The sequence below is a fragment of the Nicotiana sylvestris genome, chromosome 4 (assembly GCF_000393655.2).
Source record: "Nicotiana sylvestris chromosome 4, ASM39365v2, whole genome shotgun sequence".
NCBI classification, from domain to species: Eukaryota; Viridiplantae; Streptophyta; class Magnoliopsida; order Solanales; family Solanaceae; genus Nicotiana; species Nicotiana sylvestris.
In genome coordinates, this window is record NC_091060.1 from 35,103,950 (window position 1) to 35,128,547 (window position 24,598).

General features: G+C 38.1%; 1 protein-coding gene across 1 annotated transcript; it reads right to left on the minus strand.

The window, feature by feature from the left end:
- Nucleotides 1-22,895: 22,895 nt before the first annotated feature.
- LOC138889420 (uncharacterized) lies at nucleotides 22,896-23,483 on the minus strand. Its single transcript, XM_070172727.1, has one exon. It carries the CDS (start codon nucleotides 23,481-23,483, stop codon nucleotides 22,896-22,898), a length of 588 nt encoding a protein of 195 aa, XP_070028828.1.
- Nucleotides 23,484-24,598: the final 1,115 nt, after the last annotated feature.

Consider the following 24,598-nt stretch of genomic DNA (forward strand, 5'->3'; position numbering starts at 1 on the left):
CCTGGCATAGCCAGCATCATGGTCTTAGCGTGACAATAAAGAATAGCATAATGGGGCAACTACCAATACATGCCCAAGATCACATCAAAACCTACCATGCTGAGCAATAATAAATCGGCTCTGGTCTTAAAACCACTAAGATCCATCAAACACGACTGATAAACGCGGTCCACAACAAGAAAATCTCCCATAGGAGTAGAAATATAAGTAGGGGAACTAAACAATCCCGAGATATTCCCAAATACGGGGCATAATAAGAAGATACATAAGAATAAGTGGAGCCTGGATTGAATAGAACCAAAGCATACTATGACAGACTAGAACAATGCTTATAATGACAGAATCTGAAGTAACAGCCTTGGTACGAGCAGGAAGGGCATAGTATCTTGCCTGACCTCCCCCTCTATGGCGACCTCTACCACCCCGACCTCCACCTCAGGCTAGCTGAGCAGGTGGGGCGGTAGCTGGTGCTGTAATCATAGCCTGAGGACCTGGCGGAGCACGCTGTGGCTGAGAAGTCTATGGAGGTGTAACCCTGCTAAATTTAGGACAATACCTCACCATATAACGAGTGTCGCCACACTCAAAATAAGCTCTGGGAGGATGTCGTTCTGACTGACTCGGGCCAGGTCTGTTGAACTGACCATTGATGGCACCTTTTGCAGGAGGCATACTAGATACTGGAGGTGAATAATAAGGCTCCTAAGGTCTAGGCAGAGCTGGAATACCACTGGCTGCTGGAAGAGCTAAATGAACTGGGCGACTTTCATAACCCCTACCATGACAAACTATAGCTGTGGCATGGCACCAGAATAATGGCCCGACTCTCGAGAACTCTTGGCCTCTCTCTCTCTCCTCTCTATCCCTAGCAAGCATGCCCTCTACTTTCCTAGAAATACTTACCACAAGGTGATACAAGATGTCCATCTCAAGATCACGGGCCATACTAGTCCTAATGCTGGGAATGAGTCCCTCAATAAACTAGCAAACTCTCTCTCATGCTGTAGAAACCAAGGCTGGTGCATGTCTAGCCAAGTCACTGAAATGGACAGCATACTCCGAGAATATCATAGTACCCTGGCACAACTGCTCAAACTTCACATTTCAGGCATCCCTAAGGCTCTAAGGGACATACTCTCTCAAAAATATATCAGAGAATTGAGTCCATGAAAGGGAAGCTGCCTCAGCTGGACTGTCCAACTCATAAGTCCGCCACTAATTATAGGCTGCCCCTTAAAGCTGAAAGGCAGTGAAAGGGACGCCACTCGACTCTGCTATGCCCATAGTGCGAAGAATACGGTGGCACTCCTCCACAAATCCCTAAGCATCCTCTGAGGCTAGACCACTGAATGTAGGAGGCTTGTACTTCTTGTACCTCTCAAGCGTTCACTACTCCTCCTCTAAAGCTGCCACCCTACCCTCAGGCTGAACTGGGGCTACAGGCGATACTGGTATAACCTCTGGGATCTAATCAACCTGAACCCGCTGCTCTAGATTGCGGGCAACCGGAGTTTGTGCTCCTCCCCCGGCTTGAGATATTGATGCAGCAAGAGGAATCAACCCTACCTAAGCTAAGGTTTTGTACATGCTCATGAATCGTGCAAGAGTATCCTGGAGAGCTGGAGTAGTAGAAGTAGGCATATCAGGTGCATGTGCTCTGATTGGAACTGTCGGTGGCTCCTCTGCAGCAGCTCATGCGGGTGCTCTAGCTGAACCACGTTCACATCCTCAGCCTCTACTGCCCCGGCCTCTGGCGGCTCTAGCAGGGGGCGTGGGTGCTTGGTCATCTCTGGTGTCACACCTCCTTTTTCCGCCCCCGCGAGGGGTGAAGGAGTTTTTTCCAATTAAAGGACAATCGAAATGGGATTTGTTTGTTTATTTCATAGTCGCCACTTGGGAGATTTAGGGTGTCCCAAATCACCAATTTAATCCCGAATCGAGGAAAAGAATGACTCTGTATTACAGTCCGCGAATAAGAAATCCGGATAAGGAATTTTGTTAACCCGGGAGAAGGTGTTAGGCATTCCCGAGTTCCGTGGTTCTAGCACAGTCGCTCAACTGTCATACTCGGCTTGTTTATCTGATTTTATTCAATTATGAGCTCATGTGCAAATTTTAACTCTTTACCGCTTTTATTATATTTTTAAAGGAATGTGAACATTGTTTAAAAACATGTCTTTGGATTACGTCACATGAAATGCACCCACAATCTGGAACATATTTTTTATTCAGTGTTTTGGGATTTGGATTTGGGTCGCATGAAATGCACACCCGATTTTAAGAAGGTAAGATTATTAAAATGCGTGCCTAAAGCGATTAGCGTATTATTATTTCTGGGTAAGGCCGTGGAATTTTACTAAACGGTCCATCCCGAAGTCTAAGCAATTTTAAAGCAAATATTTACCGAGGGCCCCACAATTTTGTATTTTTATTCGGCGAGGCTCATCTCAGTCTTATTTTTTAAAGGAATTTGCAACGTCATGGACATGCATCTCGGACCACGTCACAATCAATGTACCCGTGATTAGAGACACATTTCGACTCTGTTGAGATTTGGATTTGGGTCACATAAATGTGCACCCGAGTTTTAAGAATGTAAGATTAATTAAATCGCGCCTAAAGAGTCTAACGCGTTATTATCTTTGGGGAAGGCAGTGAAATCACTAAACAGTCCATCCCAAATTCTAAGTATTTATTATGACCAATTATTGAGGGCCCCGCAATTTGCATTCTTATTTGGCGAGGCTCGTCTCATTATTTTTTTTTAAAAAAAAAGATAATCTTAGAATGACTACATTTTTTATTTTCGTTTTCTCTAAAATAAATGAAGAAAAGGTCCTACTTTATTTACGTACTTTCGAGTTATAAGTTAACTTTCGAAAGTGAGTCGTTTAAAGAGTTTATATGGGCAGCGCATAGAATGTTCTACATACAGACAGTAAAAGAAAGAAAAGACTACATTAAACTACAACTTCAAATCTTTTTCATTCTTTGCATTCATGTTTCGAGTAGCTTACAAGATGAACCAGTGTATCAGTTTGTGTACCTGGTATTTGGAAAGCAAGGAAAGAAGATAAAGATCAGTAGAAGCAGCAGTAGTATAAATACGCAGCAACAGCAGGTTCAGCAACACAGCAAAACCAGTAGCGACCAGTAGAATAACCCAGTAACAGATTGAAAAATCAGCAATACCAAAATGCAATCGCAGTCAAAGCAGAAGAGAGACGGAAACAAGATGCAGTAGTTTACTGATTTGAATAACACTCAAGGAAAGGCAAACGGAAATTATTCAAGTAAAAGTTCAACTTGTTTTTCTCTTTTGCTCTCAAATTATGATTTCTCAAAATTCAGTCAACTCTCTCAACTTTCTTTTCCTCTTCCAAGTCTCTCCCTTTTTTTCTAAGTCCAAGTCCTTCCAGTCCTCCCAAAAATGTTCTCTCCCAATCCTCCTAATAATCTTCTCCAAAATGTTCTCCAAATCCTCTCTTTTTAAAATGTGCCAAATGACTCTTATTTATAGCAAGACTCTTGTCTTGAACCACTCCCCCGAAATATTCCCCTAATTGCATGCTTTGTTCCCCATTATCCTATGTCTTCTTTATTTTAAACCTTTGTCCCTCATGCCTACATGTTTTGTCCCCCACTACATTAAATAAATATATCAAACCACCCCATTATATCTTGTCCCCCATGCTTAACTTAAATAATTACATTATTCCCCCACCACATTATGTCTTGTCCCCCACTATATTAAACAATTATATCATCTCCCCACTAATTTATGTCTTGTCCCCCACAATGTATTATTTTAATATTGTTAATGCCTAGTGGACAGAGCACTCAAATTAAATAATTGTTCAAATGTTCAATTCCAAAAATACCCCTCCGACCTTACTGAAATTACCATTTTACCCCTGAACGTACTGCAATTTACCAATCTACCTCCATCAGCTATAACCAATTCACTTAATCAATTCCAACCAAAATATAGCAAATATAACCAATTTCTGAACAAATTCAAACAACAAATCACATGAACACAGATTGAACAAAATCAAATTAATGGGAATAAGTTAACCATATTGGGAACCAATCCTGGTTAATTTATACAAAAATGAATGAGCAAGGAGATAACAATATTAACAACAAAGACGCATGATTCAAACTAAATCAAAAAATTAAAAACCAAAACATAAACTCACATTAAATCACTGGATTAAAAACGAACTTCAAACAAAAATGAACATGAATTAAATCCATATTAAAAAACAAACATGACGGATTCAAATGATTTAAACTAACATTCTTCTATACTAAATCCTTTTAAAATTAATAAAACAAACTAAAGACATAATTAATTGAACTTCACCTTAAATCTAAAAACACTGAATTTACCAACAATTTCTACCTAAAAATAAACAAGAAAAATGAAACAAACTGAAGACAAATAAGAAGAACGATAAACACGAATTGGTTAAACCAACTGACCGGATCGGAACGACGATGAACTTGAACGAACCTCACCCCGGACAGAACTTCTGGGCAATTTTTGAACGTTTTCAGTTGGGCTTCAGCGTGTGTGTTTGTGTGTGTTTTCTGGTCAGTTATGGTGATGAGGGAGGGTCGTTCATGGTTGGACGTTGCAGGCGGTCGTTTGGACGTGAGGGTGGCAACTGGGTAAGCTGAAGATTGGCGAGACAGCAGTTGCGTTTGCTGGGGTCGCTGGTTGCTGCTGTCGAACGATGAGACAACAGCCGAGGGTGGTCGTTTGACGATGGACGCTGGTGATCGACTGAAGAAGATGAAGCAGCGGACGACGATGAAGACGCAGCAGCAGCAACAGAAACGAGCTCAATGGAGGAGAAAAATGGCGGTGGAGAAGAAGACGCAGCAGCAGCCATGGGTGTCGAGCTAAAGCTCGACAACGAAGAAGACGAAGCGGAAGCAACAGTGGTGAAGCAGTAGCTGGTTCATATCTGCCATGGATGTCGAGACAGAACTCGAAGGTGGTCGTTTGGTCGTTCATATCTTGAGGACGACGATGGAGATGGTGTTGGTTGTTTGTTCGAGCTGGGGTCGTGAGGCGATGAAGAACGACGTGTGTGTGTGTGTGTGTGTGTGTGTGTTGAGGGTGAGGCATGAGGGGGAAAGGGCAGCAGCCATGGCTGCTTGGGGTTTTGGGGTATTGTCTTGGAGAAGAAGAAGAAAGGGTGGGGGCGGATAGTTTAGTTTTAGGGTTTTGGTTTTTTTTTTTTTTGGGAAAAAATCAAAAATGAAGAGGGGTTAGGTCATTTGGGGTTCTGGGGCGGACCGGGTCGACCCGTGTTGATATGGACCGGGTCATGGGGAAGGTTGGGTATTTTTTGGGCCCATGGTTTGAATTTGAAGAAGAGCCCAATTTCGATTTTCTTTATATTTTTGCTCTCTTTCCTTCTTTTATTTTCCTTAAACTGAAACTAAATTCTAAAATCCTTAAATTATCAAATAGAACTAAATTAAATTATAAAAGCGCAAATTAACTCCCAATAACAACTAACACATAATTAAGTAAAAATTAAGCATAAAATTGTACAATTGGATATTAAATGCTAAAAATGCAAACGATGCATATTTTTTGTAATTTTCATTCTTGTAAAACAAACTTAATTATTCTTAATTGTAGAATTAAATCCTAAATGCAAATGCAACATATTTTTGTATTTTTTATTAATTTAACAAATAAACATGCACAGACAAATACAAATAATTATCCAAAATGTCACAAAAATTATCAAAATTGCACACAAAGGAAAATCGTTTTATTTTGAATATTTTTTTGGGAGTAATTATTTCATAGGGCAAAAATCACGTGCTTACAGCTGCCCCTCTTTGCCCGAAGACACGAAGAGTTTTCGTACAAAGAAAAAGTGAGCGATGTTTGTCCATCCGAGTACTCCGTGTGAAGCATTTTTTTTTTGAAAAAGATTTAACCGAATTTTCGCTTCAAAGGTTTCCTACATATCCCCGGCTAGAAGGGAATCAGGTTAATGTAGTTCGGGAAGTTTTGGTAGCTGGGACTACCATGGGACTGTGATTTTGTTGTTACTGCTGCTGTACGCTATTACCACTGCTTTACCGATCTCTTTATTACACCGTGCTAAAAAGAAAACAAGAAGCTAGGCTAGACTACGGATCATAAGATCTCATCTATCTTCAACTTGTTCTTGTTGCCTTGCTTTCTTGTCGGCTTGTGTTTCTTCCGGTGCTTTTCTTCCGAGAACTTGGGGATGACACTGGTCTTTTGCTTTTTTGAATGACAGTTTTCGTCATTTTGTTCGGTCCGCTGGGGATATGGCTTCCTTCATCAAACTTTTGGTGATTCCACTGGGGATACGGCTTTCTTCATCAAAATTTGTTATGCCGGGGATTTTTTGTTGTAACCTTCTGCCTTCCGGTGGGTTACTGATCAAGACCTGAAGTATAAGACTGAAAAGTATTCCTCTCGTTATACAGGTGGGTGCCTGAAAGCAAAAAATATGAAATGTATTCCCTCGTTATACTGGTGGGCGCCTAGGACATGAAATGAAAAAAAAACAGAAATGTATTCCCTCGTTATACTGGTGGGCGCCTAGGACATGAAATGTAAAGACAGAAATGTATTCCCTCGTTATACTGGTAGGCGCCTAGGACATGAAATGTAAAGACAGAAATGTGTTCCCTCGTTATACTGGTGGGCGCCTAGGACATGAAATGAAAAAACATAAATGTATTCCCTCGTTATACTGGTGGGCGCCTAGGACATGAAATGTAAAGACAGAAATGTATTCCCTCATTATACTGGTGGGCGCCTAGGACATGAAATGAAAACAGAAATGTATGCCCGCATTATATTGGTGGGTGACCTAGGACATGAAATGAAAAAACAGAAATGTATTCCCGCATTATACTGGTGGGCGCCTAGGACATGAAAATGAAAAACAGAGATGTATTCCCTCATTATACTGGTGGGCGACCTAGGACATGAAATGAAAAACATAAATGTATTCCCTCGTTATACTGGTGAGCGCCTAGGATATGAAAATGAAAAACAGAAATGTATTCCCTCATTATACTGGTGGGCGACCTAGGACATGAAATGAAAAACAGAAATGTATGCCCTCATTATACTGGCGGGCGACCTAGGACATGAAATGAAAAACAGAAATGTATTCTCGCATTATACTGGTGGGCGCCTAGGACATGAAATGAAAAACAGAAGTGTATGCCCTCATTATACTGGTGGGCGACCTAGGACATGAAATGAAAAACAGAAATGTATTCCCGCATTATACTGGTGGGCGACCTAGGACATGAAATGAAAAAACAGAAATGTATTCCCGCATTATACTGGTGGGCGCCTAGGACATGAAATGAAAACAGAAATGTATGTCCGCATTATACTGGTGGGCAACCTAGGACATGAAATGAAAAAACATAAATGTATTCCCTCATTATACTGATGGGCGACCTAGGACAGGAAATGAAAAACAGAAATGTATTCCCTCATTATACTGGTGGGCGACCTAGGACATGAAATGTAAAGACGCCTTTCCTCTCTTCAGGCGGGCTCCTGACTTCAACAATAACTATGAAAATAAAATGTCATTCCTTTCTTTAGGCTGGCGAGATTTCAACAACTTTTAAAAATAAAACGTCTTTCCTCTCTACAAGCGGGCTCCTAACCTCAACAACAACTTTGAAAAATAAACCACCTTTCCTCTATTCAGGTGGGCTCCTAACTTCAATAATAACTTTGAAAATAAAATGTCATTCCTTTCTTTAGTTTGGCGAGATTTAAACAACTTTAAAAATAAAACGCCTTTCCTCTCTTCAGGCGGGCTCCTGACCTCAACAACAACTTTTAAAAATAAAACGCCTTTCCTCTCTTCAGGCGGGCTCCTGACCTCAACAACAACTTTGAAAAATAAAATGTCATTCCTTTCTTTAGGTTGGCGAGATTTAAACAACTTTTAAAAATAAAACGCCTTTCCTCTCTTCAGGCGGGCTCCTGACTTCAACAACAACTTTGAAAATAAAATGTCATTCCTTTCTTTAGGTTAGCGAGATTTAAATAACTTTAAAAATAAAAATGCCTTTCCTCTCTAAAGGGCGGGCTCCTGATTTCAACAACAACTTTGAAAATAAAATCCTATTTGAGGGCGGATGAACCCAACATATCCTATTTGAGAGCGGATGAACCCAACATATACTATTTGAGGGCGGATGAACCTAACATATCCTATTTGAGGGCGGATGAACCCAACATATCCTATTTGAGGGCGGATGAACCCAACATATCCTATTTGAGGGCGGATGAACCCAACATATCCTATTTGAGGGCGGATGAACCCAACATATCCTATTTGAGGGCGGATGAACCCAAAATATCCTATTTGAGGGCGGATGAACCCAACATATCCTATTTAAGGGCGGATGAACCCAACATATCCTATTTGAGGGCAGATGAACCCAACATATCCTATTTGAGGGCGGATGAACCCAACATATCCTATTTGAGGGCGGATGAACCCAACATATCCTCAAAACTTGACAATGTCTTACCTCAAAACTTGCTGGGGATTATTTTGTTGGGGATGAATTTTCCTTTTCTTCCTTCCCCACTCTGGGTTATCCGACCCTCTTGAAACTTGGTCGAAAATCTATCGAGGATGCTTCTACATCTCGATGATCTGCTGGGGATAACACTGCTAAGGATAACTCTGCAAAGTAAAATATGTTATCTTACTCCTTCCAAAACTACTTCCTTTTAAGTAGGATGTTTTCATTCCTCTGCAAACTGTTTCCTTTTGCAAAACTGGTTTTTTGTTTTTTATCTTTGTTTTGCTAGCTTCTTCCTTCGAAGACTACCTCGCTTAAAACTCGTTTTGCCTTTCCCCGAAAAAATGCTGAGGATACCGATTTTTCACCAAGATTATGTTAGACTTCTCGATAATTTTCAAAATGAACGAAAATTTTCTGCCCCAGTTTGACAATCTTTCTTGCGGCGCATCTTTCTGTCATCGGTAGCATTCCCTGTCCCTGCTTCAAATCAAAGAAAATCTGGTCAGTTTGAAACGTGGTGGTTGGTTGCGATACTCCTGTTGGGGATGCCATCAACCATTCTCCATCTATGCATTGTCTGTCCATCTCAAAGCTTGGGCTGATACCTTCCGCCCTTCTTGACGATTCGTTATTCCCCAAACCTCTTGACCATTTCCCCAGTCTCTTTATCTGACCTCACGTATTTTCATGACAGCTAATGTAACTTGAAGATCGTGCATGTTCATTGAGATGATCTACTGGGGATAACACTCCAAATCTCTGTTTATTCGTGTCACTGAAAGCAACCTTTTTCTGTTGGGGATATCCCTCTTTTTTTACGGCATAGCAAGTGAAACTTGGCATTTCCCCCGACCTGTTAGTCTCTTATGAATTTCCCAAATCATGCACATTTCTCTCTGCGTTGATCTTTCTTGATTTAGACCATTTGGATGTTCTAATCGGATCTGGTCTTGCATAATTGGAAAGCTGATGGCAGATTTTGGAGTCATTTCTCACTTGTTCTGACCAAACAGACTCTACTGGGGAGTTTTTCTACGGAAGGAGAAAGATAAACAAAAAGGGAACCGAATAAAAGACAAAGAAAAAAGATGACTCTTTAACAAGAGAAACTATAAATAAAAGCCTATCAAACACAGATACCGACTCTAATAATCATGACATGCACGTGTGGCCTATCCTCTGCCGTCAATCGTCTTTCAAGATCTTCCCTTGGCGATTCCCCATCTAATTCTTAATCTTATTCGACTTGTAGTGCCCAAAGGGTTTTCACTATCAAGCCTCTCTCATTTTGGTTTTCTCTCAGCTTTCATCGTCTTATGGTGTCCGTAAAGATTTTCACCGATAAGACTCTCTCATTTGTATCACTTTCCAGCTGGGGATTTGGAGTGTAGTCGATATGACTCTTTCTGCTGGAGATTCTTTTCGGCTATCAATTCATGTCTAATCCATGATCATTTTCTCTGTTGGGAATCGGGGTGCTATCCCCGACTTCCATTTGTATGACTTGGCATCTTTCGAAGACTGGTCAAAAGGTCTTTCTTTGGACCGTAATGTGGGGTTTGGATAGGGCTAGAAAGAAAGGGTATTAAAGGCTCCAAAACAAAATAAATTTGGGGGTTCACAATTACAACCTTCGGAACCATATTTGCTTACAACAAGCGCAACTCTTGCCCCAGTTTCTAGCTTGGGGATTTTTATTTTTGTTATATTATTTTACACTATGTACACTATGCACATTACGCACATTATGCATACTATGCACACTATGCACATTATGCACCCTATGACAGAGCCGTGAGGCGCCTACGTATCCTCTTTGAGGAATCAGGTCAAACGTAGTTCCCAATTCCTCCGTTTTCTTCTGACTTTTTTTTTTGTTTTTTTTTTGTTATCATTTTTCTTTTCTTTTCTCTTTTTTTTTTCTTTTCTCTTTTTTTTTTGTCGTTTTGTTGTTTTCTTTTCTTTCTCTCTTTTTTTTCTTTACCTGCCATGCTTGTGTTTTCTAGTCGTTGCTACTGATTCCGAACGAGGGGTATGAAAGAAAAATAAATGAGGCTCAAAAGGGGTAACGAAGGATAAAGTGTTTAGGTAGCAGAACAAAATGTCTTCGTCATTCCAGTCTTCAAAACATGCCAAGTGCAAACAACACAATTAAACAAAGATTTGTAGTCTCTTCTGATGGTGCTGGACTTGACAATTATATTCGCACATTTGCTTTTTCATTTGTCGTTTCTAAAGCACCGTTGGGCGACACTCTCACTCTCATTATCATGAACGACCCTCATGCCAATTTGGCGAATCTTGCTTTTAACGGTTTTCTTTGTGTTTTACTTGCCCTAGTTCCACATGACTCGAGCTCCGAATAATCTCAAACCGTCCTTATTTCCTTTAAATGTTCTGATCACCTTTCCGGGGTTTTATGATTTAACTTTTAAGATTAGGCCCAAACTGTGTGCGCATGTCATGTCACTAGAATCGGCGCTGAACAAAAATGATAAAAGGACTAAACAAAAAGATGACTGGAAATAATAAAAGACCAGATTTTGCATTAGACTACCGGCGAAATGGTTTGAATAACAAAACAAACAAAAACAAACCAGAATAAAATCCTAAAACAATCTGGACAAAACTTTACTATGACAAAATGGAAAGATAAGAAAGTCTGACACAAGACAACATCCGTATTACAACCCTAAGAATAATCCGGACAACAGAAATGACAACAAAATAAGCCACCAAAAGCTTCTCTCTTGCTAACCAAGGAATGGAGCGTCCTCCCACTTTATCAAAACTGGCATCTTAGCCACTGAGCCTCGCATCAGTATTGCCAAGACCATTGCCAACTTCAATATCATCAACCTTAGTCAACAAGTTCCCAATAAGACTCGAGTGCTTCTGTCATCAGGCCTGATCCCCGCAAAGTGTGTTTCTGGATCTTGTATTTCCGGCTTACCACAAACCAATCACCTTAACTTTCTTTGTGATTCAAAACAAAACAGGTTAGAATGGACTCAGTCGGTCCTTATTATTAACAACATTTTTTTCCCTTTTTTCATTTTTTTCATTTTTCTTTTTTTTCGATTTTTTTCCATTTTTTTCTTTTTTTTTTGTGGTCGAATCTTATGGAAATTGCCTACGTATCATGAACCCGCATGAATCAGACCTTGCGTAGTTCGGACAAATAGACTGGTAACAACAATGAAACATTTTTTTGGAATTATCAATTTTCCTAATAAAACAAACTGGGTTTCAAAGGTTTAAAGATGACCTACAAACTCGAAAATCAAACAACCCACATATTCTAATCAAAAGATTTACAAACTCAAAAACAAAAGGCTAGCTCCCTTTCTCCGTTTGACAAATGCAACCAAACAGTTATTTTTCAAATGTTGCCCCTTCCAAATTTCACATGAATTTTGAGGCCAGAGAGGATTATTTTATGATACTTTACAAACTTGTCCGTTCTTTTACGAAAATAGCCTTTCGACAACTGAAAGATACTCTAAGGCTATTTCGGCAAGAATGGTTTAAGAAGCGGCCGAAGCTGGCTCGGCTTATTTTTTACTAAAAATCCAAACGGTATTCACCTGACCGCTGACTCTTTGTTTTTTTTTTCAAATTACAATAAAACCCTGGTGTTGCAAACACGGCCCCTCAGCGCCTCGGAGACGAAGATTCTTAAGGCTGTGTGGGTCAACTGGACCAACATCCTAAAAAAATGACCCAAGGTGGCTGTTTATACAAAGTCAGCCCTCCGGCGTCCCTTTCGGGATTAAAATTTGACATATATATCACACAACTTCTTTATGATGAAATTAAAATTTGACATATATATATATATATATATATATATATATATATATATATATATATATATATATTTTTGCTATTTTTTTGCAAAAGGGGAGGTTGGATATCACCCGACTTATTTATGACAAAATTAAAATTTTGACATATTTTTTGTTTATTTGTTTGTTTTTGGTTATTTTAGCAAAAGGGGAGGTTGGACCCGATGAGGGTTGCCTACGTATCTCATATCCGGTGAGAATCAAACCCGCGTAGTTCGGGAGATCATGAATAAAGTAAATAAACTAACTTTTTTTTATTTTTTTTTATTTTTTGAAGGAAAGACTTATAAAGAAGAAAAGGAGCATTTTTGCAAAGAAATATTTCTAAAGAAAAAAGATTTTAAATTTTTTTTTTGAATTTTGAAAGAAAAACTTCTAAAGAAGAAAGAAAATATTTTTCGAATTTTACTTCCAATGAAAGAAACGCTTCTAAAAAATATTTTTGAATTTTGAATTCTCTTTTCAATTTTGAAAGAAGAATGAAAATATTTTCGGATTTTTTTGGAAGAAATTAAAAGAAAATATTTTTATTTTTATTTTTATTTTTATTTTTTTTTTCTTAAAAAAAATCATTAAAAAGACTTTCTAAAGAAATAAATAATGGAAAATATTTTGGATTTTGTTTTTTGAAAATTGGGGGTAAAAAAAACTTTTCTAGAAAGGAAATAAAGAAAAATAATTTTTGGATTTATATATATATTGCAACAAATAATAAAAACACGTTTAACGCACGACTCTTTTTATTTTCTTTTTTGACATTTTCATAAACAAATAAATAAATAATAAAAAACCATTTTAAAAACAAGACTCTTTTTCATTTTCATTTTTCATGGCAAGACAAACTATTTTTTTTCTTTTTCGTTTCACCAAAATGACCGACCTATTCTTCCAAACTTAAAATAAAAGACTCTTTTTTTTTATTTATTATTTTTTGAGTGAAATAAAATAAAACATTTTTCTTTTCTTCATTCTTTCAAGATTTTCGGCAGAATTTCGATAGTATTTGGGCATTGTTTTTTTTCAAAAATAAACAATTAACTCCCTAACCGCTATTTCTTCTTCTTCTTTTTCCTCAATTTCACAATATTCCTGATATTCAAAAGTCGGTCAACACACAAGTCCGAATTAAATAAATGCGCAAGTAGCAGCAAGTAAGATGCATCAGGATAGTCATTTTCATTTTTTGTGCACCTGTCCTAGACAGACCCAACCCCTGTGTTGAGCCTCCAAAGTCAGATGCACGTGATGCAAACAAACGTTCCTACTAGGGATCCAGCATGAAGCTGAGTTATTCTAAGTTCATAACCTGGGCATTTGTTCTAGACTGTGTATCCGAGCGGACAACTCGAGTCGAGGAGGGGGCTACATACCGGGGACCCGCGGGGTCGTCCGGCTTTGTAACTTATCCGGCCTCTTTCTTATTTCAGGTATTGACACTAACAGAATAGGGAGTCTCGGCCAGCGAGCTTCTCCCCGGAGGTAAGAAGAGAAGGGTTTCGGCACAGTTTATATACAGTTCACATAATATAAAAGCGGTAAAATCATCATTTAGCACATTGAGCCCAAACATGTAACAAAATCAGATAAAACCAAATATAACAATTTATCTAAGCTCGAATTTCTAACCCTGAACCAGTGGTTCTGGGTTAATTCCCCAGCAGAGTCGCCAGAGCTGTCACACCTCCTTTTTCCGCCCCCGCGAGGGGTGAAGGAGTTTTTTCCAATTAAAGGAAAATCGAAACGGGATATGTTTGTTTATTTCATAGTCGCCACTTGGGAGATTTAGGGTGTCCCAAGTCACCAATTTAATCCCGAATCGAGGAAAAGAATGACTCTGTATTACATTCCGCGAACCAGAAATCCGGATAAGGAATTCTGTTAACCCGGGAGAAGGTGTTAGGCATTCCCGAGTTCCGTGGTTCTAGCACGGTCGCTCAACTGTCATACTCGGCTTGTTTATCTGATTTTATATAATTATGAACTCATGTGCAAATTTTAACTCTTTACCGCTTTTATTATATTTTTAAAGAAATGTGAACATCGTTTAAAAAACATGTCTTTGGATTACGTCACATGAAATGCACCCGCAATCCGGAACATATTTTTTATTCAATGTTTTGGGATTTGGATTTGGGTCGCATGAAATGCACACCCGAGTTTAAGAAGGTAAGATTATTAAAATGCGTTCCTAAAGCGATTAGCGTATTATTATTTATGGGTAAGGCCGTAGAATTTTACTAAACGGTCCATCCCGAAGTCTAAGCAATTTTAAAGCAAATATTTACCGAGGGCCCCGCAATTTTGTATTTTTATTCGGCGAGGCTCTTCTCAGTCTTATTTTTTAAAGGAATTTGCAACGTCATGGACATGCATCTCGGACCACGTCACAATCAATGTACCCATGATTAGAGACACATTTCGACTCCGTTGAGATTTGGATTTGGGTTACATAAATGTGCACCCGAGTTTTAAGAAGGTAAGATTAATTAAATCGTGCCTAAAGAGTCTAACGCGTTATTATCTTTGGGGAAGGCAGTGAAATTCACTAAACAGTCTATCCCAAATTCTAAGTATTTATTATGACCAATTATTGAGGGCCCCGCAATTTGCATTCTTATTTGGCGAGGCTCGTCTCATTATTTTTTTTAAAAAAAAGATAATCTTAGTATGACTACATTTTTTATTTTTCGTTTTCTCTAAAATAAATGAAGAAAAGGTCCTACTTTATTTACATACTTTCGAGTTATTAGTTAAGTTTCGAAAGTGAGTCGTTTAAAGAGTTTACATGGGCAGCGCATAGAATGTTCTACATACAGACAGTAAAAGAAAGAAAAGACTACATTAAACTACAACTTCAAATCTTTTTCATTCTTTGCATTCATGTTTCGAGTAGCTTACAAGATGAACCAGTGTATCAGTTTGTGTACCTGGTATTTGGAAAGCAAGGAAAGAAGATAAAGATCAGTAGAAGCAGCAGTAGTGTAAATACGCAGCAACAGCAGGTTCAGCAACACAGCAAAACCAGTAGCGACCAGTAGAATAACCCAGTAACATATTGAAAAATCAGCAATACCAAAATACAATCGCAGTCAAAGCAGAAGAGAGACGAATACAAGATGCAGTAGTTTACTGATTTGAATAACACTCAAGGAAAGACAAACGGAATTTATTCAAGTAAAAGTTCAACTTGTTTTTGTCTTTTGCTCTCAAATTATAATTTCTCAAAATTCAGTCAACTCTCTCAACTTTCTTTTCCTCTTCCTTGTCTCTCCCTTTATTTCTAAGTCCAAGTCCTTCCAGTCCTCCTAAAAATGTTCTCTCCCAATCCTCCTAATAATCTTCTCCAAAATGTTCTCCAAATCCTCTTTTTTTAAAATGTGTCAAATGACTCTTATTTATAGCAAGACTCTTGTCTTGAACCACTCCCCGAAATATTCCCCTAATTGCATGCTTTGTTCCCCATTACCCTATGTCTTCTTTATTTTAAACTCGTTGTCCCCCATGCCTACATGTTTTGTCCCCCACTACATTAAATAAATATATCAACCCCACCCCATTATATTTTATCCCTCATGCTTAACTTATATAATTACATTATTCCCCCCACCACATTATGTCTTGCCCCCCACTATATTAAACAATTATATCATCTCCCCACTAATTTATGTCTTGTCCCCCACAATGTATTATTTTAATATTGTTAATGCCTAGTGGACAGAGCACTCAGATTAAATAATTGTTCAAATGTTCAATTCCAAAAATACCCCTCCGACCTTACTGATTACCATTTTACCCCTGAACGTACTACAATTTACCAATCTACCCCCATCAGCTATAACCAATTCACCTAATCAATTCCAACCAAAATATAGCAAATATAACCAATTTCTAAACAAATTCAAACAACAAATCACATGAACACAGATTGAACAACATCAAATTAATGGGAATAAGTTAACCATATTGGGAACCAATCCTGGTTAATTTATACAAAAATAAATGAGCAAGGAGACAACAATATTAACAACAAAGACACATGATTCAAACTAAATCAAAAAATTAAAAACCAAAACATAAACTCACATTAAATCACTGGATTGAAAATGAATTTCAAACAAAAATGAACATGAATTAATCTATATTAAACAACAAACATGACGGATTCAAATGATTTAAACTAACATTCTTCTATACTAAATCCTTTTAAAATTAATAAAACAAACTAAAGACATAATTAATTGAACTTCACCTTAAATCTAAAAACATTGAAATTACTAACAATTTCTACCTAAAAATAAACAAGAAAAATGAAACAAACTGAAGAAAAATAAGAAGAACGATAAACACGAATTAGTTAAACCAACTGATCGGATCGGAACGACGATGAACTTGAACGAACCTCACCCCGGACAGAACTTCTGGGCGATTTTTGAACGTTTTCAGTTGGGCTTCAGCGTGTGTGTTTGTGTGTGTTTTCTGGTCAGTTATGGTGATGAGGGAGGGTCGTTCATGGCTGGACGTTGCAGGCGGTCGTTTGGACGTGAGGGTGGCGACTGGGTGAGCTGAAGAACGGCGAGACAGCAGTTGCGTTTGCTGGGGTCGATGGTTGCTGCTGTCGAACGACGAGACAACAGCTAAGGGTGGTCGTTTGACGATGGACGCTGGTGGCCGACTGAAGAAGATGAAGCAGCGGACGACGATGAAGACGCAGCAGCAGCAACAGAAACGAGCTCAATGGAGGAGAAAAATGGCGGTGGAGAAGAAGACGCAACAGCACCCATGGGTGTCGAGCTCAAGCTCGACAACGAAGAAGACGAAGCTGAAGCAACAGTGGTGAAGCAGTAGCTGGTTCATATCTGCCATGGATGTCGAGACGGAACTCAAAGGTGGTCGTTTGGTCGTTCATATCTTGAGGACGACGATGGAGATGGTGTCGGTTATTTGTTCGAGCTGGGGTCGTGAGGCGATGAATAACGACGTGTGTGTGTGTGTGTTGAGGGTGAGGCGTGAGGGGGAAAGGGCAGCAGCCATGGCTGCTTGGGGTTTTGGGGTGTTGTCTTGGAGAAGAAGAAGAAAGGTTGGGGGGAGGATAGTTTAGTTTTAGGGTTTGGGTTTTTTTTGTTTTGTTTTATTTATTTTTTTTGGGAAAAAATCAAAAATAAAGAGGGGTTAGGTCATTTGGGTTTATGGGGCGGACCGGATCGACCCGTGTTGAGATGGACCGGGTCATGGGGAAGGTTGGGTATTTTTTGGGCCCGTGGTTTGAATTTGAAGAAAAGCCCAATTCCGATTTTCTTTATATTTTTGCTCTCTTTTCTTCTTTTATTTTCCTTAAACTGAAACTAAATTCTAAAATCCTTAAATTATCAAATAGAACTAAATTAAATTATAAAAGCGCAAATTAACTCCCAATAACAACTAACACATAATTAAGTAATAATTAAGCATAAAATTGTACAATTGGACATTAAATGTTAAAAATGCAAACGATGCATATTTTTTATAATTTTCATTCTTGTAAAACAAACTTAATTATTCCTAATTGTAGAATTAAATCCTAAATGCAAATGCGATATATTTTTGTATTTTTTATTAATTTAACAAATAAACATGCACAGACAAATACAAATAATTATCCAAAATGTCACAAAAATTATCAAAATTGCACACAAAGGAAAATCGTTTTATTTTGAATTTTTTTGGGGGAGTAATTCTTTCATAGGGCAAAAATCACGTGCTTACATCTGGTAGCACTTGTCCTCACCATCTGTGAGAGAATAGAAGACAAAAGTTTAGAACCTCGAAGTCAATAATCTCGCACGTTAAGGAATCAAATGAATTGGAATTTTTCTAACAGCTTCATAGCCTCTCGAAGATAAGTATAGACGTCTCCATACCGATCTACGAGACTCTAATAAATCGACTTGTGACTCATGACTCCTATGAACCTAGAGCTCTAATACCAACTTGTCACGACCCAAGTTCTCACTCCGTGAACGGTTGTGATGGCACCTATTCTTTACGACTAGGTAAGCCTAACAATTTGTGGAAATGAAACAAAAATACGAAAACTAACAATTTAACAGGTAAATATAATAAAGAAGTTTAAAAATGCCGCTCGGCATATACAATAAAACACACACGAACTAAACATAAGCACTCTCAAGACCCGGAATCTCATGAATCACAAGCTACAAAAGTACATAGTGTTTCTAACTTAAGAAATCTATCAACAAAGAAAATACAGGAAGTCTATAACTGAAGGAGGAATAGAGAGGAACTTCTAGGTCTGCAAACACGGAAGATATACCTCGAAGTCTCTGAGATCGCCTCGCCTCATTGGAAGTATGGCTGAGAAGAGGTACCTGGATCTGCACACGAAGAATATGTGCAGGAAAGGGCATGAGTACACCACAGCGGTACCCAGTAAGTGCCAAGCCTAACCTTGGTCTAGTAGTGACGAGATCAGGTCAGGCCCTACTGGTTTTATTATGATAAAATTTAATAGAAGAAATATTGCAGTAAGAAATAAATACTGAAGTTTTAACCAGGAAATAAGCACAGAAGAACAACAACTCAAAACACAGCAATAGCAATAGGGGATCTCCCGGGATACCGTCCCGTAGTCCCAAACATAAATATGCAGGGGGGATCTCCCGGAATACCGTTCCGTAGTCCCAAGGTAAATATACAGTGTTGGGGGATCTCCTGGAATACTGATCCGTAGTTCCAAAGTAAATATGCAGTATAGGGGGATCTCCCGAAATACCGTTTTGTAGTCCCAAAATAAATATGCAGCATAGTCAATACAAACAACAGTTATATCAAGGAATTTGCAGTTTAAACTAAGTTTGCGTTTAAGAAAAATAGTAACATTTCATTAAAACATGCTGCACAGAGTTGAATTAGGCAATTTAACACGTAAACATGCTTTTCTATCCTAATTAAGGTAATATCATATGCTAATGTAGTTCAATAAAGAAAGACAAGTTAAGACTTAGTGAAACACGGAGTTTTACAATAAATAGCTCGTGTACGCACTCTTCACCTCACGTACACAGCCGTCATATATCAAACAATACCAAAATCCTAAGGGGAGTTCCCCCACACAAGGTTAGGCAGGCCACTTACCTCGAACCAAGCTCAAATCAATCTGAAATCACACTCTTGCCACGAGTATCCAACTCTGAGTGGCCCAAATCTAATCAAATCAATTACATAACGTAAATATAACTACAAACAACAAATTTAACTAATGAAATCGAAGCTACGACAAGAAAATAGAATAACGCCCAAAACTCCTCCCCGGGCCTATGTCTCGGAATAGGGTAAAAGTTACCAATTAGAACACTCATTCACTCACGATATCACTCGTCCAAAAATTATTCAATTCTGACGCCTAAAACCCGATCAAACCCCAAAAATTCAATTGGGGAACTTTTCCCCCAAATTCCCATTTTTCCACTCAATTTCCTTGATTAGATGGAGGAAATTACTATATATTGATGAAATATAAACGAAATAGGGTTAGGAATTGTTACCCACTAACTTCCTCTTCAAAATCGTCACAAAATCACCTTCTCCCGAGCTAAAATCGAATTTGGTGTTATGAAATTTCAAACGCTCAAAATCATCTTTTCTGCCCAGCGATTACTGCATCTGCGCCTATGGGGCCACATCTACGGTCCCGCACCTGCAGAAAAAGCATCGCAGGTGCGGAAGTCACTTATTTAGGTCGGGGCTGCATCTGCGGTCACTGGGCCACATCTGCAATCCCCCAACCGCACCTATGGTTCCTGATGCCCAAGACCAATTCCGTATCTGCAGCTTCCTTGCCATTTCTGCGGCTCCACACCTGCAGTCCCACATCCGCAGGTGCGATTATATCAGGTTCAGCAAACTTCAGAAAATGCCTAAGTCCAACTCAAATTTGTTAAGCATCTGAAACTCACCCGAGGCCTCCAGGACCTCAACCAAACATACCAACCAATCATAAAACATCATACAAACTTAGTCGAGCTCTTAAATCACATCAAGCAACGCTAAAACTACGAATCACCCTCCAATTCAAACTTAATAAAGTTGAAATTCAAAAATTCTATAACCGCTGCCGAAACCAACCAAACCATGTCCGATTGACCCCATATTTTGCACACAAGTCATATTCACTACTACGGGCCTAGTCCAACTTCCGGAATATTATTTCAACCCCGATATCAAAAAATCCACTATCAGCCTAAAACTCCAAAAATTTAACTTTTGTCATTTCAAGCCTAAACAAGCTACGGACCTTCAAAACACAATCTGGACATGCCCCTAAGACCGAAATCACCCAACGGACCTAGCAAAGTTGACGAATTCCATTCTGGAGTCGTCTTCACACTGCTCCAACTACGGTCCAAATTCTAAGACTTAAACTCTCATTTAGGGACTAAGTATCCCAAAACACTCCGAAACTCAAAATGAACCCTCCCGCAAATCACAATAGCAGAAAAAGACACGGGGGAAGTAGTTAATAGGGGATCGGGGCAATAGTAAGGTAAGGTTAGCCCGGTTTGTGCTATATGGGTAACAAGACCGGTGCTATTGTCCCCCTTATTTTACTTTTCCTAATTGTTGTATTATCTTTTTGTTATAAATAAAAACTAGCCCTGGGCGCTTGCCTAGCGGATTGCCAAAAAAAAATAGGGGATCGGGGCATAAACTCTCAAAACGACCGGCCGGGTCGTTATAGCAGGGATATGTGATTTAGTTATCCTTTTCAAATCAGTAAATACGTCTGACATTTGATTTGTTATATTCTCTAAATGGGTGATCTTCTGGACCTCCTGATTACATATAGAGGTACGTGGATCAAAATGAGATAATGATAAAACTTTCCACACAATTTTTTTTATTTCCTTTTTATCACCCCTAATTGTGGGAATTTTGTTTCTTCAAATCGACAATCTGCAAATCGAGCAGTAAATAAATCTCCCATCGTTCATGACCAAAGACTAATTGTGACGGAGAATATTTATTATAATGTGTTGGTCTGAGACGAATAAGTGATGCTACATGCAAGATATCATGGCCCCAAACAGTAATGGCAATATTATTTTCATAAGTAGTGGTCTTGCTATCAATTGCAGGCGTTTAATAAATGACTCTACAAGGCCATTTTGAGTATGAACATAAGCTACAGGATGTTCAACTTTTATTCCAAATGATAGACAATAATCATCAAAAGCTTGAGATGAGAATTCTCTAGCATTATCAAGGCGAATTGCCTTTATAGGATAATCTTGAAATTGTGTCCTTAATCGAATTATTTGGGTTAATAGCTTTGCAAACGTCAGGTTGCGAGATGATAGTAGGCACACATGAGACCATCTTGAAGATGCATCTATTAGGATCATAAAATATCTAAACAATCCACTTGGTGGATGAATAGATCCACATAAATCCTTATGTATACGCTCTAAAAAGGCAAGGAATTTCATGCCAACCTTCATTGGTAATGGTCTAATGATCATTTTTCCTTGATAATAATCATCACAAGAAAATTCATCATTTGTAAGAATTTCCAGGTTCTTTAGTGGATGCCCACTCGAATTTTCAATAATTCGTCTCATCATTATTGATCCAGGATGACCCAAACGGTCATGCCAAAGTACAAAAGTATTTAAATCAGTAAACTTCTGCTTTACGATAGAGTATGCTTCAACTGTACTGATCTTTGAATAGTATAAGCCAGAAGATAAAGTTGGTAACTTTTTTACAATGCATTTCTAGCCAAAAATATTCCACGTTCATTTCATCTATTGGCTCAACATGATACCCATTTCGGCGGATATCTATAAAACTCAACAAATTTCTTCGGGACTTGGAGGAGAACAATGCACTATCTATAATAAGTTTTGTTCCCTTATAGAGAAATATAATGGCTCTTCCGGAGCGTTCAATCAAACTTATATTACCAGAAATTATTAAACATTTACTTTTTCCTTATGAAACTAAGAAGAGTATTTCTGATTCTTGAATATGGCATGAGTTGTTCCACTATCAATTACACAAATATCTTCATAATTGGTCATTGATCCAAACATAATTTGAAGATTATCCATATTCTTCAAAATGGCATAAAAATAAATATTATAGTAAATATCATTATCAAAGCATAACTTTTACATAACCATACTAACTAATACAAATAACATAAATTTAAATTTCTACAGATGCATCCGCGATCACATGACTTGTTTCTCCTTCTGGGAGTACAAAGTAATCAACTACATCCAAATACATGAAGTCAACATTTTCTTCAGAAATAAAATTTGCTCTAGCATTTTTCTCTGTCATCTTTAGGGAGGCTTGATAAAGCTCAAGCAGGTGCTTTGGCATACGATAGGTACGTGACCAGTGCTCTTTTCTTTCATATCTATAGCATGCATTTTCTGCATTTTTTGCTTGCACCGCTTCATGCTTTTATTCCTTCCTTTTCCACTGTTGGTGGTTAGGAGGGTTCTTTGGTGAATTATTATTACCATGATTAGATTTTCTTCCCCAGCCATGGCCATGACCACGACTAGGGCCACAACCTTTTCCACGCTTAGTTTGGTAGAAGTTTGTCTCATTCACTTCAGGGAATGGACAAGAACCAGTTGGTCGACTTTCATGATTTTTTATTAATAGCCCATTATGTTGCTCCGCTACAGGAAGATGTGAGATAAGTTCAGAATACTTTTTGAATCTCATCTCTCGATATTGCTGTTGCAGGAGAATATTCGAGGCATGAAAAGTGGTGAAAGTTTTCTCCAACATATCATGATTAGTAATATTATCACCACATAATTTTAATTGGGAAATAATTCTGATCATAGCAGAATTATACTCACAGATAGATTTAAAATCTTGTAGCCTTAAATGAGTCCAGTCATAACGTGCATGTGGAAGAATGACCATCTTCAGGTGGTCATATCTATCTTTTAAATTATTCCACAATATGACTGGATCTTTAACAGTAAGATATTCCATTTTCAGGCCCTCATCAAAGTGATGACGTAGGAATATCATTGCTTTGGCACGGTCTTGGTTTGATGCTTGATTTTTGTCCTTGATAGTGTTTGTCAAACCATCGCATCATGATGAATTTCAGCATCAAGCACCCAAGATATGTAGCTTTTGCCCGATATATCCAAGGCTACAAATTCAAGTTTAGAAAGATTTGACATTATTTAGAAAAAAAAAGTTCGTACCTCTTATACTTTCTAAGTATTTGCTCGTGATGGCAGATTCTCGTGCTGATAACGTGATATAAAATAACGACTGTAGTGTAAATAAACAAAAGACAAGTATAGGGAGAAACTGATATATTATTCAACTTTCAAACTGATATACATAATGAATTGAAATCTCCTCTATTTATAGAAGAAAGAAAGTTGTTGTGTAAGTGCTACTGCAAGCTGCTGTGTAAGCTGCTTGTAAGTTGCGTGTAAGCTGCTACTGCAAGCTGCTGTCTAAGTTGCTACCGCAAGCTGCTGTGTAAGCTGCCTGTAAGTTGCTACTGTACTAGATATAGATAATCTTCTACCGAGGATAATATTTATTCATAACGGAGTATCGAAATGATAAGCTTCTTCAGGAGGCTTATTTCCAATAGAGTACTAAATAGATAAACATATTTACGGCGAAGTCTCATATGGATTAGTTTCATCAGGAAACTTATTTACAATGGAGTACTAAATGAATATCCATAATATAATATATATTTATAACAGATACAAGGTAAAACGAAATACATATCCCCAAATTTGTTGAAGAATTTGAACGCTCTAAACTCAGTGTTGGGCCCAATTCCCCATGATGGGCTTTTTAGTCTTGGAGACTAAAAAAGAAGGGTTATACAAATAGCCGATGAGATTTATTGTTTAATTTTTCTAGCCGGTATATGTAAATTATACATAATTTATATATATATATATATATATATATATATATATATATATATATATTACATCCTCGGTCATTTTTAGTTTAATAGTTTAGGTGGGCGGCTATTTGGGTTATTCTTCTAAAAATAATAGTAGGAAAAACTACACAGTATAGCCGCTTCAAAAATAATAGCCGATGTATATTTTTTGTATAAAGTATATACTTGGTAAATAGTATTACAATTTTTCGACCGAGCA